Below are 22,016 nucleotides of genomic sequence, written 5' to 3'. Positions count from 1 at the left end.
TGTCATATTTTCATATTTTGTAGATTTCAAGAGCAGAGCAACAAAAATGAACTTGCTGGATCTGTGAAGTTTCATTTGAAAGGGCCGGTTTTGAAACCAGAGGAGAATGGGGACCTTGACTTACACAGGCTGGAGCGTCAAAGGGAATTGGGTCGAACCGCGGTGAGTCCGTTGATTCAGGAGGTGGCAGACGACATGCCCGTGACGTCGCACGACAGGAAAACTGTGAACGGAAAGGCGCAGAAACGCTCGTCACTAATCACGGATCAGGCGGAGCCGGTGAAGGAACTGCAGGCAGACGGCAGGCGTGTGGGCGCTGAGGAGCACGGAGCCACTGTGTTTAGCACCGAGAGGAAGACGAGTTGGGGCACGCCAGAGGGGATTAAATCAGGAACAAACGTCAGGGTGGAAGGGCCCCTGCCAGCAGAACACAAAGCACAGGTGAAACACCTTTCCTTCGTATGCCTGCTATTTTGGAAATGCTACACAATGATACTCGGTGCCTTTTATTCTTTTCCTGTTCTAATCCTTGGCGGGCGGTACGGTGGCGCAGCAGTCGAGTTGCTGCCTTACAGCGTCAGAGACCCGGGTTCAATCAAGATTACGGGTGTTTGTCTGTACGGAGTTTGTACGTTCTCCCCGTGAACGCACAGGTTTTTCACCGAGATTTTTGGTTTCCTCCCACACTGCAAAGACGTGCAGGTTTGTAGGTTAATTGGCTTGGTATAAATGTAAATTGTCCCTAGTCTATGTAGGATAGTGCTAATTTGTGGGGATCGCTATAAACGTAGAAAATAGGTGCAGGAGTAGGCCATTCGGCCCTTCGAGCCTGCACCGCCATTCAATATGATCATGGCTGATCATCCAGCTCAGTAACCTGTACCTGCCTTCTCTCCATACCCCCTGATCCCTTTAGCCACAAGGGCCACATCTAACTCCCTCTTAAATATAGCCAATGAACTGGCCTCAACTACCTTCTGTGGCAGAGAATTCCACAGACTCACCACTCTCTGTGTGAAGAATTTTTTTCTCATCTCGGTCCAAAAAGACTTCCCCCTTATCCTTAAGCTGTGACCCCTGGTTCTGGACTTCCCCAACATCGGGAACAATCTTCCCACATCTAGCCTCTCCAACCCCTTAAGAGTTTTATATGTTTCTATAAGATCCCCCCTCAGTCTTCTAAATTCCAGCGAGTTTCCGCGCTGTATCTCGAAACTAAACTAATCCTTTTTAGTTAAGTGTCTGCATTTTGCCCTTGCAGAAATTGATGGTTTTATGTTTTTGTTATTTACTATTTCCTATTACATATGTTCTTCCCAATGGAAGCAAAATGATTCTCAAAATCTGGTCTGATACGGCTTAAAAACAAGAAAGGTATGGCTGTAAGATGAATACAAAATCATGTGTTTCCAGGGATTGAGAGATTAACCTCAGATCTATTAACAAATCACTGCGGGAAAGATGAACCCACCTTAATTGTGCCTGTTGCACACCTTAACCTCCGTAGCAGTTCATAAGTTCAAGGAGCAGAATGAGGCCATTCAGCCCATCAAGTCTACTCCGCTATTCAATCATGGCTGATTCATCTTTCCAAGACGAATCATTTTCCACACTTCTCCCCATTACTCCTGACGCCCACTTCACTCCCTAGTCCAAGCCCTCGTCCATGGGTAACCTTTACCAAGGAAGATCGATGATAGTACAGCACAATAACACTTTAAGAATTATTTGTAGGATTTGAACAGGATCAGATCGAGTCTTCTCACAATTACAAGAGTTAACGATTATTCAATGGTTAATTACAAATGTACATCTTTGAACCATCTGCTAAAATATCTGCTAAATTACTACCACCCCTGCCTCACTCAGAAAAAATGGCATCCGTAGGTGTTATGTGTCGGGAGGAACTGCAGATGCTGGCTAACACCGAAGATAGACAAAAAATGTCGGGGTAACTCAGCCGGGGCAGCATCACTGGAGAGAAGGAATGGGTGACGTTTCGGATCGAGGCCCTTCTTCACACCAGAGATGCTGCATGTCCCGCATGCACTAGAGTTACTCCAGTATTTTGTATTTATCCATCGGTGTTATATTGTTGAAGCTGGGTTATGACATGCAAATTAAGTGCCTGGTGTAGTTAAGTCATGTGATCTAGAGAGCAGGAACAGATGCAGAACGAGAAGCCTTGCAGAAGCCTGTACAAGTTATTTTAATAGTTGGAACTGTCAAAAGAGAACTACGCCACAAAGTTCTTTATCTTGAAAATAGACCTCAAGGCAACACAAACATAGCAATGGGGAAAGAAAGCTTCTTTGGCTTGGTCATTTTAATTCTAAAATATTTGGGTTTGAGATCATTTTAATTCTCTTGCAATTGGTCAGAAAAAGAAGCTGTTTGGTGGCTTGTATATTCCTATCAAGGGGAATTTCAATTGCTGGCATCGAACACTGATGCAGCTAGTTAAAATCGTGGCCTCTAGCCATCAGCCAGCCTTGTGTGTGAGCAAACCAGGCAAGTAAGTGCCAGTGGCTCAAAGTAAATGCATCTGTTCTTGACAACCACCGTGTCATCTTGTAACACAATGTGCTAACGTGCATCAAGCAGGAACTTGGGGAGAATGAGTCTAGCTCGGATGAGGAGGAGTTTGTCACAACCAGTGTGGCGCGTCGCAGAGTGATTCTGAAGGTATCCATTCTGCCCTGGTTTGCTGTGCATTGCTTGGAGGTGGTTTTCTACGCGACTGTGTTGTTTATATTCTACAGAGTGCAGCATTCTTTGAGCTCGAGCATGTCTTTCACAGGATCTATGGCTTTGATGAACATTGTTCCAATTATCTTTAGCTCATTGCTGTTCTGGGGAATTCCAGTTCCATGTTCCATGAGCATTATTCATGAGAACTACTTAACATCCCTGCTTTATTTTCTAGCGTTTTATCTGAATTGTATAATTTTTCAAGAGTCAAGAGTTTTATTGTCATATATATATATATATATATATATGTGTGTACTAGACAGAACAATGAAATTCTTACTTGCAGCAGCACAACAGAATATGTAAACATAGCACTCTGTAAATATAGTAAGCGAGAGAAAAAAATCACTATACAGTATGTGTGTGCACACACACGCACACACACACGTACACAAACACACGTACACACACAGGCACGCACGCACACAGGCACGCACGCACACAGGCACACACGCACACAGGCACGCACGCACACAGGCACGCACGCACACAGGCACACACGCACACACACACGTACACACACACACGTACACACACAGGCACGCACGCACACAGGCACGCACACACACAGACACGCACGCACACAGGCACGCACCCACACAGGCACGCACGCACACACGCACACACACGTACACACACACACGTACACACACAGGCACGCACGCACACAGGCACGCACGCACACAGGGACACACACACACACACACAAAAACAAACAATAATAGTGCAAAAGGACAAAACCAATGTCCCCCAGTCTATTTGGAGGTTGTAGTTCAGCTGCTCCTGAACCTGGATGTTAGTTTTCAGGCTCCTATACTGTATCTTCTGCCTGATGGCAAGATTGAAATGAGTACGTGGCCAGGTTAGTGTGGGTCTCTGATGATGCTGGCTACTTGACCATGTTTGCAGTTTAGCCAGCTATATATTCTTCACCTGTGGTTAAAATGATGGGTGTGGCTCAGTTATTTGGTCATTTTAGCCACGGTAGCTGTGACTGACTGTGTTCCCATTGAATTCAGACCTGTTGAGTGGGTGGTCTTTGTGACCCCAAGCCAGATCTGAGCTATCGCCCGTCTCCTTAATCCGCAGATACAGATTACCATCAGAGCACATTTCTCAACCTTAACTGCTCAGCTCCAGCCAGAATGTGGCCTTAATCATCTCCTTTAGAAGCTCGAGAAACAAGGAATTGCAGATGCTGATGTATGAAGAGAATCACAAGGTGCTGCAGTAATTAAACAGATCAGGCAGCATCTACTGGAGGACATCGATGGCCGACTTTTCAGGTAGGGATCTTTCGCAGTCCAAAGAAAGGTCCCGACACGAAACATTGCCTGTCCGTGTCCTCCAGAGATGCTGCCTGAGTTACTGTTGCACTTTTTGTTTGCTTTTTCTTCAACTAGAAGCTGTCTACTTTTTAAAGGAAGAAAGTTTCCCTTGTGTGGGGTAGTCCCCAAGAACTGAACCGTTATTAGGAAATTGACGGTTTACTTTATTCCAACCAAAATATTGTCAAATCAGTGATTGGTGAAAGATTCAAATGCTATTTCAGAAAATTATGGGTTCAATCTATTAAATCTACAAAACGGTCGGCAGTTGATACTTGTTGAGGGTGACCGTAATAACAGGCAAATTTTGTAATAACTCAGTGAAATATAAAGTGCTGAGGTAAACTGTATACAGAGTCGCCAAATTTGGAATGTTGGCCTTCATAACAAGAGGAGTTGAGTATAGGAGCAAAGAGGTCCTTCTGCAGTTGTACAGGGCCCTAGTGAGGCCGCACCTGGAGTAATGTGTGCAGTTTTGGTCTCCAAATTTGAGGAAGGATATTCTTGCTATTGAGGGCGTGCAGTGTAGGTTTACTAGGTTAATTCCCGGAATGGCGGGACTATCAGATGTTGAAAGACTGGAGCGACTAGGCTTGTATACACTGGAATTTAGAAGGATGAGAGGAGATCTTATCGAAACGTAGAAGATTATTAAGGGGTTGGACACGTTAGAGGCAGGAAACATGTTCCCAATGTTGGGGGAGTTCAGAACAAGGGGCCACAGTTTAAGAATAAGGGGTAGGCCATTTAGAACTGAGATGAGAAAAAACTTTTTCAGTCAGAGAGTTGTGAATCTGTGGAATTCTCTGCCTCAGAATGCAGTGGAGGCCAATTCTCTGAATGCATTCAAGAGAGAGCTGGATAGAGCTCTTAACGATAGCGGAGTCAGGGGGTATGGGGAGAAGGCAGGAACGGGGTACTGATTGAGAATGATCAGCCGTGATCACATTGAATGGCGGTGCTGGCTCGAAGGGCCGAATGGCCTCCTGCACCTATTGTCTATTGGTCCAGGCAGCATCTGTGGAGGACATGGATCATCGACGTTGTGGATCAAGACCCTTCTTCTGAGTCTGAATAAGGGTCTCGAACAGAAACGTTGCCTATCCACGTCCTCCACAGATGCTGCCCAACCCACAGAGTTCCTCCAGCACTTTGCATTTTATCCAAGATTCCAGCATCTGCAATTCCTTGTGTCTCTTCTCGAGAAATAACTCGCACTTTCTAAGTTTGCAATGGTTTCCTTTTTGGCCAGCATGGAGTGAACGTTTGTACAGGTAACTAAGTAAATAAGGAGGGGTAGGGGGAAGAGGGGAAAGACAAAGTTCAGCATTGTTGATGACTGACATTACTTGTCCTTGGTGTAGATAGTGCCCTACGGTGATGCGTTTCAGGGGTGGGTGTGGAATGGTAATTAAACAGACATCAAAGTCACGAGCCACTCACTGCTGAGACTGTGTATTCACTCAATGTGTCACAGTAATGGTTCAATTGTGCTTTATTGTCACATGCACCGAGGCGCAGTGAAATTCATCTTTGTATACAGTTCAGTACAAGTAACGCTATACATAAGCGCTTAGCTACATCTTAGATGAGTGTTTCAGATACAGTACATAGCAGTAGCACACTGAAACTGTATACAGAGTCGCCAGATTTGGTGCCATTTTCACGTTCCAGTTGTTGTAGGTGTAGAATTCATAACCTTACGATGAAGGCCCGTTGCCCGTTTGCCGCTGCAAGGTCGGCCTGGCCAAGTGTAGCTGTTGGTGTCCTGCACCGCAGGCATAAGATGGATCGCAGAAAGGAGACAGTTGGCTCCCCCATTACGTAATAGTCCATCAAACGTAATATTAAACATAAAGCATGCTCTGACTGCTGCTGCATTCTTATTTTGGATGGTGTGTCGTGTTGGCTTCTAGTTGGTTTGCCTTAGTACGGGCTGTTGTGATGTTAATCAACAGAATACATGTCAAACTGAACAAATCTTCCTCGCTGCCTTTAGATGCACAGTTTGTGTCCTGTCTTCCATGTGTCCTGCCTTTTCTGATTAATCCGGATCGCCTTCGGAATGTGAAAATAAAACATGAATTACATTGAAACATTCAACAGTTCAACAGTTCAACAGTTCAACAACAGAGCTTTATTTGTCATTCGGTACCGAGGTACCGAACGAAACTACATAGCAGTCACACACAAAAAAGAACACAAGACACATAACCCCAACACAAACGTCCATCACAGTGACTCCAAACACCCCCTCACTGTGATGGAGTTGACAGTTTGTTACCTGTGGACGGAGTGAAAGTCAATTGCAGAGTCTTAAAGTTTCTAGGATCTTGCAGCATAGAAATGGCCGTTCGGCCCAGCTTGTCCATGCTGACCTAGCTGCCCCATCTAAGCTAGTCCCATTTACCTGCTTCTGGCCCATATCCCTCTCAAGCTTTCCCCATCCATTTTCCTGTCCAAATGTTTTTTAAAGATTAGCAAGTTTGACCCTGGTGCAAAACTACTGGCTAATGTAATACGTGGTACCATAATCACAGTGATGCACTTCTGCAGTAATCTATTGACATTTCAGTGCCTTGTCAATTGAAAGGTGTCAATCAGACTTTCTTGAAGAATATGAGATTCCTTCATGAATAAGGACCTGACGTTTTAGGCTGATTTTCTCATAAGTAATTGGGAGAGCACAGCACAGGAATCGCAGAAATGGGCAATGAGAAAGGGAACGTGTCAGCAGGCAAGAGCTGCCTGCCCAGGTCAGGAATAATCATTGGATGTCATGTCACAAGACCACCGGCCTGCAACTCTACTCATCCCCTTTACTCTAACTCACAAGCCCTGTGCCAATTAGAAAGTTAATTTACTCTTTATTCATTTGGATGATTTCTAAATACAAACAGTTATTTGTATAGCAAATAACTAAAAGGGCGGCACGGTGGCGCAGCGGTAGAGTTGCTGCCTTACAGCGAACGCAGCGCCGGAGACTAAGGCTCGATCCTGACTACAGGAGCCGTCTGTACGGAGTTTGTACGTTTTCCCCGTCACCTGCGTGGGTTTTCTCCGAGATCTTCGGTTTCCTCCCGCAATCCAAAGACGTACAGGTTTGTAGGTTAATTGACTGGGTAAATGTAAAAATTGTCCCTAGTGTATGTAGGATAGTGTTAATGTGCGGGGATCGCTGGGCGGCGCGGACTCGGTGGGCCGAAGGGCCTGTTTCCGCGCTGCATCTCTAAATCTAAAAAGAAAATCTATTTCCCCCTCCTCCACCAAAACGTTAAAGGCCTTTCAATTTTTCTTTCTTGGACGCAGAGGTAGAGTTGCTGCCTTACAGCACCAGAGACCCGGGTTCGATCCTGACTACGGGTCCAGTCTGTACAGAGTTTGCACATTCTCCCCGTGACCCTGTGCTCCGGTTCCCTCCCACACTCCGAAGACGTGTAGGTTTGCAGGTTCATTGGCTTTGGTAAATTATCCCTAGTATGTGGGATAGTGCGAGTGTACGGGGATCGCTGGCCGGCGCCGACTCGGTGGGCCAAAGGGTCTGTTTCCTTGCTGTATCTAAACTGAACTAAAGCTGCTGATTGCAGCGGCAATTTGAAGACAAGCCTTTTGACCCCTGAAGAATTCGGAGCACGCACAGAGGATTGCCAATATTGTTTTCAAGGGATGCATGGAGACAATAGACAATAGACAATAGGTGCAGGAGTAGGCCATTCGGCCCTTCGAGCCAGCACCGCCATTCAATGTGATCATGGCTGATCATTCTCAATCAGTACCCCGTTCCTGCTTTCTCCCCATACCCCCTGACTCTGCTATCCTTAAGAGAACCGAATGTAGATTTATGGCAATGGTGTTGTGCGCTAAGCAGTGTGTGGTCTGAAGGATGTGAACTCAGTCTCGACCCCTTGCTCAAATCATGCCTTAATTTTCACGTAATGCACTCTTTAGGGAGAGGACGCTAAAAGAGTCCCCGGAGAGATGGTCACAGAAGAGCAGTTCGTTGATGAAGATGGAAATGTTGTCACCAAAAAAGTAATGCTGCCACTGACCAATTTTATCATGCACATTTTCAACTTCTCCTCGTAAGCTGGAGCCGAGAGCATCAAGCACGGATTTTAAAACTCTTGAATTTCCTTTCAATCCCCTCCCTCTTCTCTTAGGTGACCCGCACAGTGGTGAGGCGGCTTGTTGTATCTTCGAGCAGGGACCATGAGGATGAGGAACTAGAAAGGGATGGGCAAGGCGATGCAGAGCCTACCGAGTATTTTGGAAGTGATTTCCTGGGAGAGGAGGTTTGCAGCTGCATTCAGTAAAGAATGAGAATAACAGCAGAATTGTTTATTTGGTGCTTGTCTTAATAAGGGATGAGAAATCTGCTTCTGAAGCCCCAAATTGTCACCTGAGCCAAACTGGAAGCTATGCTATTGGAAGTGAAGACTGTCAGACTTCCAACATGGTGCCCAACCCAGAAGACTATTTGTGTGCTCACCACAGAAGCAGATGTGCAATCACACATTACAATCGCTCCACACTTTTAAATCTCTACTCCGACAACAACATATTTTACTTTAACTGTGATCTTCGTAAACTCCTCTCAGATCTATCCGTACTCCACTTTCACGCTGTTATCAGGCAACTGCATCATCCTACCACAACTGGAGAGCAGACCTGAATTACTATCTACCTCATTGGTGGCCCACAGATTATCTTTGATTGGACTTTACTGGTCACTAAACGTTATTCCCTTACCATGTATCCATGCACTGCAATGGCTTGATTTTAACCATGTATGGTCTTTCTGCTGACTGCTTCCTGGTGAGCAGGCAAAAAAAGCTTTTCACTGTACCCTCAGTACATGGGACAATAAACTAAACTGAACTGAACTTCACACTTTCAGCCGTGTTAATGTAGCCCTTGTTTTGGCAAATGATGCTTGCAGGCATTGGTTTCAAGTTCCATTATTGCTGCCCACAACAGAAACCAAGAGAGTTGTGTGTTGTTTTTATTGTCATCTGTTCCGAAAGGGAACAATGAAATACTTACTTGCAGCAGCACAACACACACATGTAAACATAGTACTCAGAAGACGCCATAATAAACAACAAAAAGAAGAAATCAAGATATAAAAATAAGGATTTCAAGTCTTTCACTGAATCCTGCAATACAAGAGGGAGCCCTTCGTCCCATCAAGCCCATACCTCTTTCCAACAGCTGTCCAATGTCTCACACACTAGACCTTTCCCGACAGCTCTGCAATTTTCCCAAATTGTTATCCGTCCTCTTCAATGAGTCTTGAAGAGGCTCAAATTAAAGCTGCCAACTTTTCCTAACAATTGTTGCAATTTGGTTTTATTTTTGAAGTAGTGGTTTAGACAATAGACAATAGGTGCAGGAGTAGGCCATTCGGCCCTTCGAGCCAGCACCACCATTCAATGTGATCGTGGCTGATCATTCTCAATCAGTACCCTGTTCCTGCCTTCTCCCCATACCCCCTGACTCCGCTATCCTTAAGAGCTCTGTCTAGCTCTCTCTTGAAAGCATTCAGAGAACTGGCCTCCACTGCCTTCTGAGGCAGAGAATTCCACAGTTTTATAACTCTCTGACTGAAAAGGTTTTTCCTCATCTCTGTTCTAAATGGCCTACCCCTTATTTTTAAACTGTGGCCCCTGGTTATGGACTCCCCCAGCATTGGGAACATGTTTCCTGCCTCTAACGTGTCCAACCCCTTAATAATCTTATATGTTTCAATAAGATCTCCTCTCATCCTTCTAAATTCCAGTGTCGCTCCAGTCTTTCAACATACGACAGTTCCGCCATTCCGGGAATTAACCTAGTAAACCTACGCTGCACGCCCTCAATAGCAAGAATATCCTTCCTCAAATTTGGAGACCAAAATTGCACACAGTACTCCAGGTGCGGTCTCACGAGGGCCCTGTACAACTGTAGAAGGAACTCTTTGCTCCTATACTCAACTCCTCTTGTTATGAAGGCCAACATTCCATTGGCTTTCTTACTTGCATACTTGCCAATGTCTAACTGAGCCTCAAGCACATCCACTTTATTTTTTATACTTCGCGCATTTAAATACAACACTTTAACTTTGGTATTCACCTCCCCTCTCACACACCGGTCATGATTGGCCCTGACCTTACTCTCTCATCCCATCTAGAGCTTCCCCTTCCCATTTATTGTAGAGTCCTTTGCAATTTCTCCTGTATTCGCTTCCCCTTTAACTCCATCTTCATATGCCCAATTTGTCAACCCCCCCCCCCCCCCACTACTTAGTTTAAACCCACACGTGTAACACAAGCAAACCTGCCTGCTGTTAAGGTGTAACCCGTCCCTTTTGTTACGCCTGCACGTGGAATCTTGTGCATCGGTCTTGCCCCCCCCCCTACCACAGGAAGGATTTACTTGTGGTGGACACAAAAAGCTCGAGTAACTCAGCGGGTCAGAAAGCATCTCTTGAGAAAAGGAATAAATTACGGGTCAGCTCGAACCAAAACGTCACCTATTCCTTTTCTGCAGCAATGCTGCCTGACTCGCTGAGTTACTCCAGCTTTCCATGTCTATCATTGGTTTAAACCAACATCTGCAGTTCCTTCCTACACATAAGGATTTACTTGTGATTGGGGAAATGCAATGAACGTTCACCAGAATGAATTCTATAATTTAGGGTTTGCCCTGTGAGCAGAAATTAAGTTGATTGTGCCCATGCTCTCTGGATGGCAGAGTGGTGCAGCGGTATAGAGCTGCTGCTTTACAGAGCCAAAGACCCGGGTTCAATCCTGACCATGGGTGTTGTCTGTACGGCGTTTGTACGTTCTCCCTGTGAATGCCTGGGTTTTCTCTGGGTGCTCCAGTTTCCTCCCACAGTCCAAAGGCATACAGGTTCGTAGGTAAATTGGCTTCTGTAAATTGTCCTGGTGTGTACGATGCAAAAGTGGGATGACATAGAACTAGTGTATGGGTGATTGATGGTGGGCCGAAGGGCCTGTTTCCACCCTGTAGCTCTTTAAAAAAAACCATAAAAGAATGAGAGATACCCTCATTGAAGCATACAGACTTCAGCAGGATCTTGACAGGGTAGATTTAGAACTGAGATGAGGAAAAACTTTTTCAGTCAGAGAGTTGTGAATCTGTGGAATTCTCTGCCTCAGAAGGCAGTGGAGGCCAATTCTCTGAATGCATTCAAGAGAGAGCTAGATAGAGCTCTTAAGGATAGCAGAGTCAGGGGGTATGGGGAGAAGGCAGGAACGGGGTACTGATTGAGAATGATCAGCCATGATCACATTGAATGACGGTGCTGGCTCGAAGGGCCGAATGGCCTCCTCCTGCACCTATTATCTATAGACGAAGGGAAGTTATTTCCCTGATCTGCAGTTAGAACCGTGAGTCACAGTATCAATAGAAGTGGTTAGGCATTCAGGACATTGGGAGGTCCAGTGGCACCATAGTAGAGTTGCTGCCTTGCAGCTCGTTCTCACTGTGACTGCTTGGGTTTCCTCCGGTGCTCCCACACTCCAAAAACATACAGGTTTGTAGGTTAATTGGTAAATTGTAAATTGTCCCCAGTGTGTGTAGGATAGTGCTAGTGCATGGGGTGATCGCTGGTCAGTGCTGACTCGGTGGGCCAAAGGGCCTGTTTCCATACTGTATTCTCCAAAGTCTAAAGATAGATACAAGAAAAGATTTCTTCACCCTGAAGAATTTTCTCTCACAAAGGATATTCAAGCAGGGATCAATAGACTTTTTAGATAATATGGGGTTAATATAGCAACCTGACACTGAGGTAAAAGTCCAGAAATTATTTTACTGATCAACAAATCAGATAAGAGGAGCCACTTTTTTAATGTTCTCTTATTGACATTTCTTACTGGAAATGTGTCACTATGACAAATGTGTGCATTTCTCAGCATCTAATTTAATCGGCTCTTTATTTACCCATTGCAACAGCCTGTCCCTGCCTATTTCCTTGAAATCTATTACAATCCTCCTCACAGTTCATTGCACCTCCAAACTTTATTTGTTTATCCAATTTCTCATTATTTCTCATTATCCCGCACCTTTTTCCATCTCGTTTTTGTCCATTGTTAATAAGCAGACTTTTCTGCTGATTGCTTCTTACTGTCAATTGAAGATCGGAATTTATACTTTTTTATCTGATGTTCAAAATTTGCAGTGGAAGGAATTAAAAATATGGCACCTTTAGAATTACCAGATTGCATTTACGATAAATAAATTCCAAGCGTATGCTTCTGCAGAATTTCAATTCACCTGAATAATTTGTTTGTGTGGGGTGGGGGGTGGGAGGAATGTGCTAATGATTCATTCTGCTGTGTGTGGATTTTTTTTCTAACTGATTAGCACACGCTTTTAAGATGCCTGATACCAAAAATGTTTCCTGTGATGATGGCCTTAGACACACCTCCCTTGTGATACCTGACATTGTCAAAAAAAATGTGCATGGCTTCAGCATAAATCTCCCAACATCTCTTGCCTTTTGTTACAAGCCAGCCAATGGATTTAAAAATTCCAGTTTGGATGATTTCCAGCAACAACAAAAAAAATTCTACCTGATAATCATCCCGACCTTAATGGGAACACAGTGCTTACATCGGTTGGTACACTTCAGAAGCCGGGTGATGTACGGCTAGGTGAATAATTGCATCACTGAACTTGTTTTTATTAAATGCACCATTCCAAACCGAGCACTTCTAGGAACGAGGCTGGTCGTTATTATCGTGGATGCTTTGAGTGAGATTTCCAAGCTGTGTGGCGATCCTCTTAACACACTTTGGCTTTTGCTGACCCTGCTCTGCTCACTGGTTCAATAACAGACCTTTCTTACAGAATCTTCACATGCTGCTTGCGTGAACGAAAACTGTTCATGTAGGAAATAAATTATAGCAAGCGTCTTGCAAAAATACTGCTTACACCCATTGTACTAACATCTAATACTTTTAATGCAGCGATTTCTATGGAGACCCTAATGTAACGGTTCAACATTTTCAGGCTGTTTAGTTACAACTTATTTATTTTGCCTTGACAGGTTGAAGGATATAAAGTTGTCAGAGTGAAAAAGGAGACAATCCGACAGGCAGATAAGAAGGCTCATTAATGGTCCATGACGAGCTGCATTGGAGCTACAGGTAGAGTATAGCTGTAAGGGTTTTGCATAAAACTGCTTTGCAGTTCGAAAGAGGAAAGAGTGCTGGTGTTTTCTTTTAAGTGCTGATGGAACATAGAACAGTGCAGCACAGGAACAGTCCCTTCGGCCCACAATGTCTGTGCTGAACATGATCCCAAGATAAACTAATCTCATCTGCCTGTATGGACAAGATCCATATCCCATGTGCCAATTTAAAAGCCTCTTAAATGCTCCTTTGTGCAAGATACTCTTAACTTAATTTTATAAAATAAAATAAAATTCTCTGCCTCAGAAGGCAGTGGAGGCCAATTCTCTGAATGCATTCAAGAGAGAGCTAGATAGAGCTCTAAAGGATAGCGGAGTCAGGGGGTATGGGGAGAAGGCAGGAACGGGGTACTGATTGAGAATGATCAGACCTGATCACATTGAATGGTGGTGCTGGCTCGAAGGGCCGAATGGCCTACTCCTCCACCTGTTGTCTATAATATTTTACACGATGGCACGGTGGCGTAGCTGGTCAAGCTGCTGCCTCGCGGCACAAGTGGACCTGCGTTCAATCCTAATCTCCTGCGCTATCTGTGTGGAGTTTGCAGATTCACCCTCGGACTGAATGTGTTTCCTCTGGGCGTTCCTGCTTCCTCCCACATCCCAAAAGACGTGTGGGTTTGTTCGTCGATTGGTCTCTGTAAAATTGGCCCAAAACGTGTAAGAACTAGTGTGATCGAATGACCAGTGGTCAGTGTGGACTGGGTGGGACCAAGAGCCTTTTTTCATGCCTTATCTGTAAAGTAAAATAAACAGCTACTATTGTATCTGCTGCCGCCACCACCCCTGGCATTGCGTTCCAGGCACCCACCACCCTCTGTGCTGGCGTGGAACTTAATGAACCCATTCTTTGCATAGATGTGATTGTTGATCCACAGCATGAATCCAGAGATCCCAGGACTTAAAAGACACTTCATCATTTTGAAAAGTCACACATTTTAATTAATAATTCAAAGGATTAAAAAAAAAAAAAAAATCATTTCATTGGTTTGAATGTTATTGTTTTTATTACCATTAAATAACTTAATTGGAAACAATTCCTAATACGACGACATTCAAAAAAATTCTCTGATCTCTTAAAATACACAGGGAAAATTAAACTGTGACTCATGAAGTCGGGGGGCATGAACTGCTTGTTCATCAGTTCTCATTCCCATCTAAACTTCCTTTTAGGCTGAGGCAAAAGGCTCAGGCTTTAGTCTTTGCGCTCAGGCTAAATTCCTGAGGCAATCTTTTTAGGATATGGTTTTATATTCATATAAATTATTCCAATGCACATTTTGCATAAACTAGAGTCGTTTACAACCGAGCGTTTCAAAAAATCCTTTTAGTTAATGGCAGTTGAATAAAACAAAGAAAGCACCAAATTAGACTGCCTGCAGCAAGTAGGGTACTTTCTCATATGGATGGGGCTATTCCTTTCCGGACACAATGAAATTTGGAAACAGGGTAGCTTAGAATTATATTGAAGTTATATTGAAGTGGTCCATATTGGTGTTTTTCCTCCAATTGTAGATTCATCCTTATCCCATGTAACGATGTGTCCGTGTTTTACTTCCATTTAAGCACGCCACCTGTGGTTAAATAGAGACATTGCCTCTGCTTCACAAAAACGTGTTCCCAATCCAAGTAATTTTGTCTCACTCCCCCTTTGTTAATGTTTCATGCATCAAGCGGAGCAGCCAATATCTGCCTCTGTTGTGCTATCCCATGAAAATGACCCCAAACTCTCCCATTTTGGATCATGTCAGTGTTTACTGCTCTGTTCGCTCACAAGCACACCATCTTTCAAATATTGTGTGTGTGTATTTCCTCACAGCAGGCAAAATCCTTGCGAATGTGCGCAGTATCCACTTTACTGCCTCAGTATCCTGGCCATATTGTGCCCAAACCTGCACCAAATATTAAACTCCACTTTTAACTCTTTCATGTCCTAGTTTTAGGTTTAGGTGTATTGTTTGTCACCGGCACTGAGATGCAGTGAAAAGCTTCGTTTTGCATGCTGTCCAAACAGATCAGATATACCATATATCTAAATACAATCGAATCAAACTCAAGTACAATAGATAAAGTACAATAACAAAGGGGAAGATAAAGAGTTCTCAGTATTGTCGCACATCAGTTCCATAGACAGTAGTCAATGAGGTAGTGGCGGGACTGTCATATGTTGAAAGACTGGAGCGACTAGGCTTGAATACACTGGAATTTAGAAGGATGAGAGGAGATCTTATCGAAACGTATAAGATTATTAAGGGGTTGGACACGTTAGAGGCATGAAACATGTTCCCAATGTTAGGGGAGTCCAGAACAAGGGGCCACAGTTTAAGAATAAGGGGTAGGCCATTTAGAACTGAGATGAGGAAGAACTTTTTCAGTCAGAGAGTTGTGAATCTGTGGAATTCTCTGCCTCAGAAGGCAGTGGAGGCCAATTCTCTGAATGCATTCAAGATAGAGCTAGATAGAGCTCTTAAAGATAGCGGAGTCAGGGGTATGGGGAAAAGGCAGGAACGGGGTACTGATTGAGAATGATCAGCCATGATCACATTGAATGGCGGTGCTGGTTCGAAGGGCTGAATGGCCTCCTCCTGCACCTATTGTCTATAGTGGTGAATCGGACAGTTCCCTAGCTTGTGGAAGGAATGTTCAGAAGTCTGATGACAGGAATGAAGAAAGTATTCCTGAGTCTGGTAGTGTGCGTTTTCAAGATTCTGTACCTTCTGCCAGGTAGAAGGGAAGAGAAGAAGGGGTGGGGACAAGTCTTTGATTTACATTGGCTGCTTTTCCAAGGCAGGGTGAAGTGCAGATGGAGTCAATGGTGGGAAGTCTGGTCTGTGTGATGGACTGGGCTACACCTACAACTCTCTGCTATTATCTCTTAGCAGAAACGACAATGTTCCATTAACTTCTTGCGATCTTGTTGGTCGGCATGGGCAAGCTGGGCCAAAGGGCCTGTTTCCACACTCTATGACTCTATGAGGTGATCTGGTTATTATCACATTGCTGTTAGCAGCTAATGTACGTTGGCTGCTCCTTGCCTGTGACTGTAGTTCAATGGATTCTGAAACTCTTTGGGCAGCAATAAGCAGAAGAGCAATACAAGTCTTGTCTATCTTGGACACAAAAAGCTGGAGTAACTCAGCGCCTCTGGCTGTTTCGGTTTGAGACCCTTCAGATTGGCCAATTAGGAAAAGGGGAGATGCAACGTGACCTGGGTGTCATGGTGCACCAGTCATTGAAACCAAGCGTGCAGGTGCAGCAGGCAGTGAAGAAAGCGAATGGTATGTTAGCATTCATAGCAAGAGGATTTGAGTATAGGAGCAGGGAGGTTCTGCTGCAGTTGTACAGGGCATTGGTGAGACCGCACCTGGAGTATTGTGTACAGTTTTGGTCTCCTAATCTGAGGAAAGACATTCTAGCCTTAGAGGGAGTACAGAGAAGGTTCACCAGATTGATCCCTGGGATGGGAGGACTTTCATATGAAGAAAGACTGGATAGACTAGGCTTATACTCACTGGAATTTAGAAGACTGAGGGGGGATCTTATAGAAACATATAAAATTCTTAAGGGCTTGTGGCTAAAGGCATCAGGGGGTATGGAGAGAAGGCAGGTACAGGTTACTGAGCTGGATAATCAGCCATGATCATATTGAATGGCGGTGCAGGCTCGAAGGGCCGAATGGCCTACTCCTGCACCTATTTTCTATGTTGCTATGACTGAGTTACTCCAGCTTTTCGTGTCTATCTTCGGGTTAAACCAGCATCTGCAGTTCTGTCCTACACATCGTGTCTATCTTGTCTTTTTCAGGAACACGTTTTACAACTGCCAGTGCCCAGGAGGAAGTGGCTGGGACTTGAGGAGGAGCGAGTGCAGATGAAGTGTGTGCCTGCTGCTTTCACACATTAAAGCATGGTTTAGATACAACAGGATATTTTAATTTAGCATGAGCAACTTTAAAACCGCATGGGAATCCACTTTCATTCGTTGATCTGAAGGGAGTGCACTTGGCGCATTGAGTGACAATGGGCGCTTTCTCTATGAGTGACTTTTCAATCTCTCTGTGTCACCCGGCAAGAGGTTTTTGTGGCGCCTTTGATACCTTTCCTGTGACTGAGGATGTTGACAGCAAATCATAAATGCATCGAGGAGCCGGCAAGGAGTGTGCAAATCACTGATTATTCACAGCATCTAGCCTTATAATTTTCTTAAACCCATGGTTTCAGGGTATAAAAAAAACAAAAACAATACTTGCTTATTTCAAAAAAATAAAAACACACATCAAAAAAAAAATCATAAATGGTTTTGCTGTACATAAAGAACTCTGTAAAAAAAAATTATGATCAGCTGGCGTTTTTTGGAAGAAACGCAAATGTGCTATCTGAGCACTGCAACTGTTTTAGTGTCTGATTCACGCTTTAGAAGTTGATTCCACCTACTAAAAGCGTTTTGAGTGTGACTCCACAATTTCTTTGTACAATTAATAGAAAAAAAAGCTATAATCTTTGTATATGCAAAAACACTGGCTTCATTTTAAGATAGCTTTCTTTCAGACTACACTGCGGAATTTAAAATGATTTTGAAAAATGTAATTATGTGAAAAAAATAATCTCAAAACAAAGTTTCCTCAGTCTACCAATATTCTGATGCATGTGTCCCTCATTTGGATTACAAATTTTTTTTCTAAGTTTGGAGACACTGTTGAAGATTAACACACTTTATCACATATTTCCCTTTTATTCTCTCTTGCTTTTTTTTACAACTAAATGATCTTAAAAGATGCCATACAGTATGCAAAGGGGAAATGTTTCAAGTTCTTGCTTCTAGAGGGATATCTGCTTGCAATTCAATAGTTGAACTAATTCTCTTGCAGGCACCGTATTAAGTTGAAACAATTGAGGTTGTACATGCTTGTAGACTGGCAACATGCTGTAAAATTATTACTATATCATGTGTATTGGCAATAAGATGTAGAAGTCTTTCCATAAGCCGATCATCTGTAATCTTTTTTAGCAGTGTAATAATAGGTTGTTAAGGCCTGCCGTGGTTGGTTAAAAAGGGCGTTCTACATTTGAGTTTGGTGAACTATTCTCCTTTGTTGATTATATTCATATGAAAACATTAAGCAGTCACTGAAGATAGCTCTTATAACATATGTATGAAAACAAAACTCCACTGAATGATCCAATTGATTATTCAAGCAAAAATAAATTGTGTTAAATCACTAGTATTCTGTGCATTTTCTTAGGAAGCACACTGTGATGGGAAATACCAGGGATTTGTGTTCCTCATTCCTCTGGTCATCTTGTCGAGGTGGCCTCAGATGATGTTCTCAGTATTTGTACAGGTGACCTGCTGCTTAATTAACCTCTTGAGCTTGGAAAAATATCAGCAAAATGTCCTTTGCCGTTAACCCTGAGATGACCCAGAGAAGACGAGGGAGTGCAAGGTCTGGTGATTTAAAAATTTGCATTCTTTGGCACACTCGCTCACTCTAGAGTCTGGTGTTCCTGTGTTGGCGAACACAGGCAACACTAAAGTTACCTGCTTCAACTTTTGTACAGATGAATCAAGTCGTGGAATCATACAGCACGGAAACAAGCCCTTTGGCCCATCTGAGATAGACACAAAATGCTGGAGTAACTCTGGTCTGAGGAAGGGTCTCGGCCCGAAACATCACCCATTCCTTCTCTCCAGAGATGCTGCCTGTCCCGCTGAGTTACTCCAGCATTTTGTGTCAATCTTTGGATTAAACCAGCATCTGTTGTCCCTTCCTACACCTTTGACCCATCTCATCCATGCCAACCAAGATGCCCCATCTAAGAAAATCTCACTTGCCCACATTGGCAGTGGGAGCCTTGGCGGCGGGGAGCTCACGCGATCGACCCACAATCAGCGGTCAATGAGCGTGAGGGGGGAGGGGAAAACAATGGGGATTCGGCGTGGGGGACCGCGCGAAGAACAATGGAGGACCCAGCGTGGGAGGACCGCCGTGAGGGACGGTGGGAGAACAAAGGGGGACCCGGGGTGGGGGGGGGCACTACTAGTTTTAGAATTCTCTGCCATGGGGATAAGCCTGCGTTTGTTTGGGCTTTTAATCCTCTCAGTTAAAATAAAGGCAATCTGATAACTTTGTCCAGTTTGGTGCAGAAATCTGGAGTTGTCAGTGATCATAGGATTCACTGTTGACACATTCTCCGGTGTAATCTTTCAACATCAAGTAGAGTGACATAAATGTCATCTTGCAGGCTGTTCTGACAGTTTAAAAAAAAACAAGATTGACAGTTAAATGATGTATATAAATTTTTAATAACTTGGTTGAACTATTATTACTGCTCGGAGATCAATCTAAAAGTTAATGTTGTGCAAGTAAAGTTGAATGATCTCCTAATCACATGAGTTTAAAAACGATGAATCTTTTAATTTTAATAATAACGTATCAACATGTGTTTATCCCAATCTTTTGTTTTGTTCTGGGATTTTTTTTTTTAAAGTTAAGTTGTGCTTTTTTACTTATCCGTGATCGCTCTTCGATGTGACTGGCCCCAAAGCTGCTTGGTGAAAGGAGTCTGAAGAAGGGTCTCAACCCGAAACGTCACCTATCCTTTACCTCCTGAGATGCTGCCTGACCCGCTGAGTTACCCCAGCACTTTGTGTCCATCTTTGTTAAAAGGAGCGATTCCTTTGATTGGTTCCCAATAGCGACTTGCAGCAGAAAGGGAAAGTTCATACCATGGAGAGTGTAAAGTCTTCGTGAACAGTTTTCTTCACGACCTTGGGAGATTGTCTTCTTTTTATTGCAGGGCTTTTAAATCTAATTTCTAGGTATGATGTTCCAGAAATAATGCTGAGTGTGCAGCTGATCTTGTGCAAAACATTTTGGGTGGGGTAGCGGGAGGGGGGGAATAAAGGAGGACCTGGTGTGGGATACTTTGTGACATTGTCTGTGCCCTTTATGTTGCGACTCTTTGCATACCTTGGGTAGGCAAAACAAAGAATTGCACTGTGACTTGACACGTGACAATAACGCATTCATTCATTCATTCAACAGGTCTTTACACTCTCCTAAAGTGTGGGGTTTAGATAAAGGTAAATAGACACAATCTTTTCCCCATGGTCGGGGAGTCTAAAACTAGAGGGCACGGGTTAAGGGGAAAGATCTAAAAGGGATCTGAGGGACAACGTTTTTCACACGGAGGGTGGGGTGAATATGGAACGAGCTGCCGGTGAAGTGGAATAGGCGAGTACAATTTGAAAGACACTCTGTGTGCAGGAAGGAACTGCAGATACTGGTTTATACCGAAGATAGACACAAAATGCTGGAGTAACTCAGCAGGTCAGGCAGCATCTTGAGAAAAGGAATAGGTGACGTTTCGGTTCAGAACCTTTCTTCAGACAGAAAAAACCTTTGACTGGTATACGATGAGGAAAGATTTGGAGGGTTGTGTTCCAAACACAGGTAAGTGGGACTAATTCAGTTTGCCAACTTGGTTAGCATGGACAATTTGGGGGCAAAGGGCTTGTTTCCATGCGGTACAGCACCATGACCGTGTATGACAAGGCTGCTCAAAGCCTGCAGCATTGCATAAACCTAGAGGCACGAAAGCATTCCTCACATCTGCAGATCATATCTCTAATGCAATGAACCCTTTGCAATTGAAGTATGTTTTTCATTGCAAATGAGAGCTGCAATTATTTAGTGCGGTGGATGATCCTGTAAACAACAATCGCCCAAACAACTATTTGCATGGTTCACTTGACTGTTGCTGGAGAAAGGAAGCGTGAGGTTGCAGCACATTGGTTTTGCCTGTAAATGAAAATAGGAAAAGGGAGTGGGATGCATAGCCCCTCGAACCGACTCCAGCAGTTAATGTGATCACAGCTGATCTCATCTTGGCTGCAACGCCATTTCTTGCTGTTCAATATAAATCTTGATTCCCACACAAACTAAAAATGATGTAGGATTGAACTGCAGATGCTGGTTGACACCGAAGATGGACACAAAATGCTGGAATAATTCAGAGGGACTGGCAGCTTCTCTGGATCGAAGGAATGGGTGACGTTTTGGGTCGAGACCCTTCTTCAGACTAAAGAAGGGTCTCGTCCATTCCTTCTATCCAGAGATACTGCCTGTTCTGCTGAGTGACTCCAGCATTTTGTGTCTAAAACTAAAAATTGTTTGGTTTTAGCACGATGTATTACAACCTCCTCAGCCGTCTGTGGCAATGAATTCACAGAGGGTGGTGGGAGCCTGGAACAGGCTGCCAGGGGTCATGGTGGAGGCAGATACGATAATGGGATTTCAGAGACTTTTGAGTAGGCATATGGATATGCAAGGAATAGAGGGATCTAGGTCATGTGCAAGCAGATGAGAGATGGCATTATGTTCGGCAGAGGCACTGTGGGCGGAAGGGCCTACTGTGCTGTATGTTCTATGGTACATATGACAATTAAACACTTTAACTTCGCTAATCAAGAATGCTAAGAGCATGTCGATGTATTCACAAAATGCTGGAGTAACTCAGCAGGTCAGGCAGCATCTCGGGAGAGAAGGAATGGGTGATGTTTCGGGTCGAGACCCTTCTTCAGACCTGAAGAAAGTCTGAAGAAGGGTCTCGACCCGAAACGTCACCCATTCCTTCTCTCCCGAGATGCTGCCTGACCTGCTGAGTTACTCCAGCATTTTGTGAATAAATCGATTTGTACCAGCATCTGTAGTTATTTTCTTATGCTAAGAGCATGTTATT

General features: G+C 43.9%; 1 protein-coding gene across 33 annotated transcripts in view; it reads left to right on the top strand.

Annotated features, from left to right (window-relative positions):
• The window catches only part of ank3b (ankyrin 3b), a 515,038-nt gene extending 496,542 nt beyond the window's left edge, over positions 1-18,496 (top strand). For 31 of the 33 annotated variants that reach the window (XM_078413212.1, XM_078413210.1, XM_078413236.1 and 28 more), the window contains 5 exons: positions 24-441; positions 8,028-8,111; positions 8,240-8,371; positions 13,132-13,231; positions 17,080-18,496. In XM_078413212.1, the coding sequence (XP_078269338.1) occupies positions 24-441; positions 8,028-8,111; positions 8,240-8,371; positions 13,132-13,200 (703 nt within the window). In that variant the 3' untranslated portion in view covers positions 13,201-13,231; positions 17,080-18,496. The remainder of the gene's footprint in view (positions 1-23; positions 442-8,027; positions 8,112-8,239; positions 8,372-13,131; positions 13,232-17,079) is intronic. The other 2 variants (XM_078413213.1, XM_078413220.1) reach the window with 2 other exon arrangements.
• Positions 18,497-22,016: the final 3,520 nt, after the last annotated feature.

The sequence above is a fragment of the Rhinoraja longicauda genome, chromosome 16, assembly GCF_053455715.1.
Source record: "Rhinoraja longicauda isolate Sanriku21f chromosome 16, sRhiLon1.1, whole genome shotgun sequence".
NCBI classification, from domain to species: domain Eukaryota; kingdom Metazoa; phylum Chordata; class Chondrichthyes; order Rajiformes; family Arhynchobatidae; genus Rhinoraja; species Rhinoraja longicauda.
Note: the sequence above shows the minus strand (reverse complement) of the source record. Positions and strands in the feature narration are given on the sequence as shown.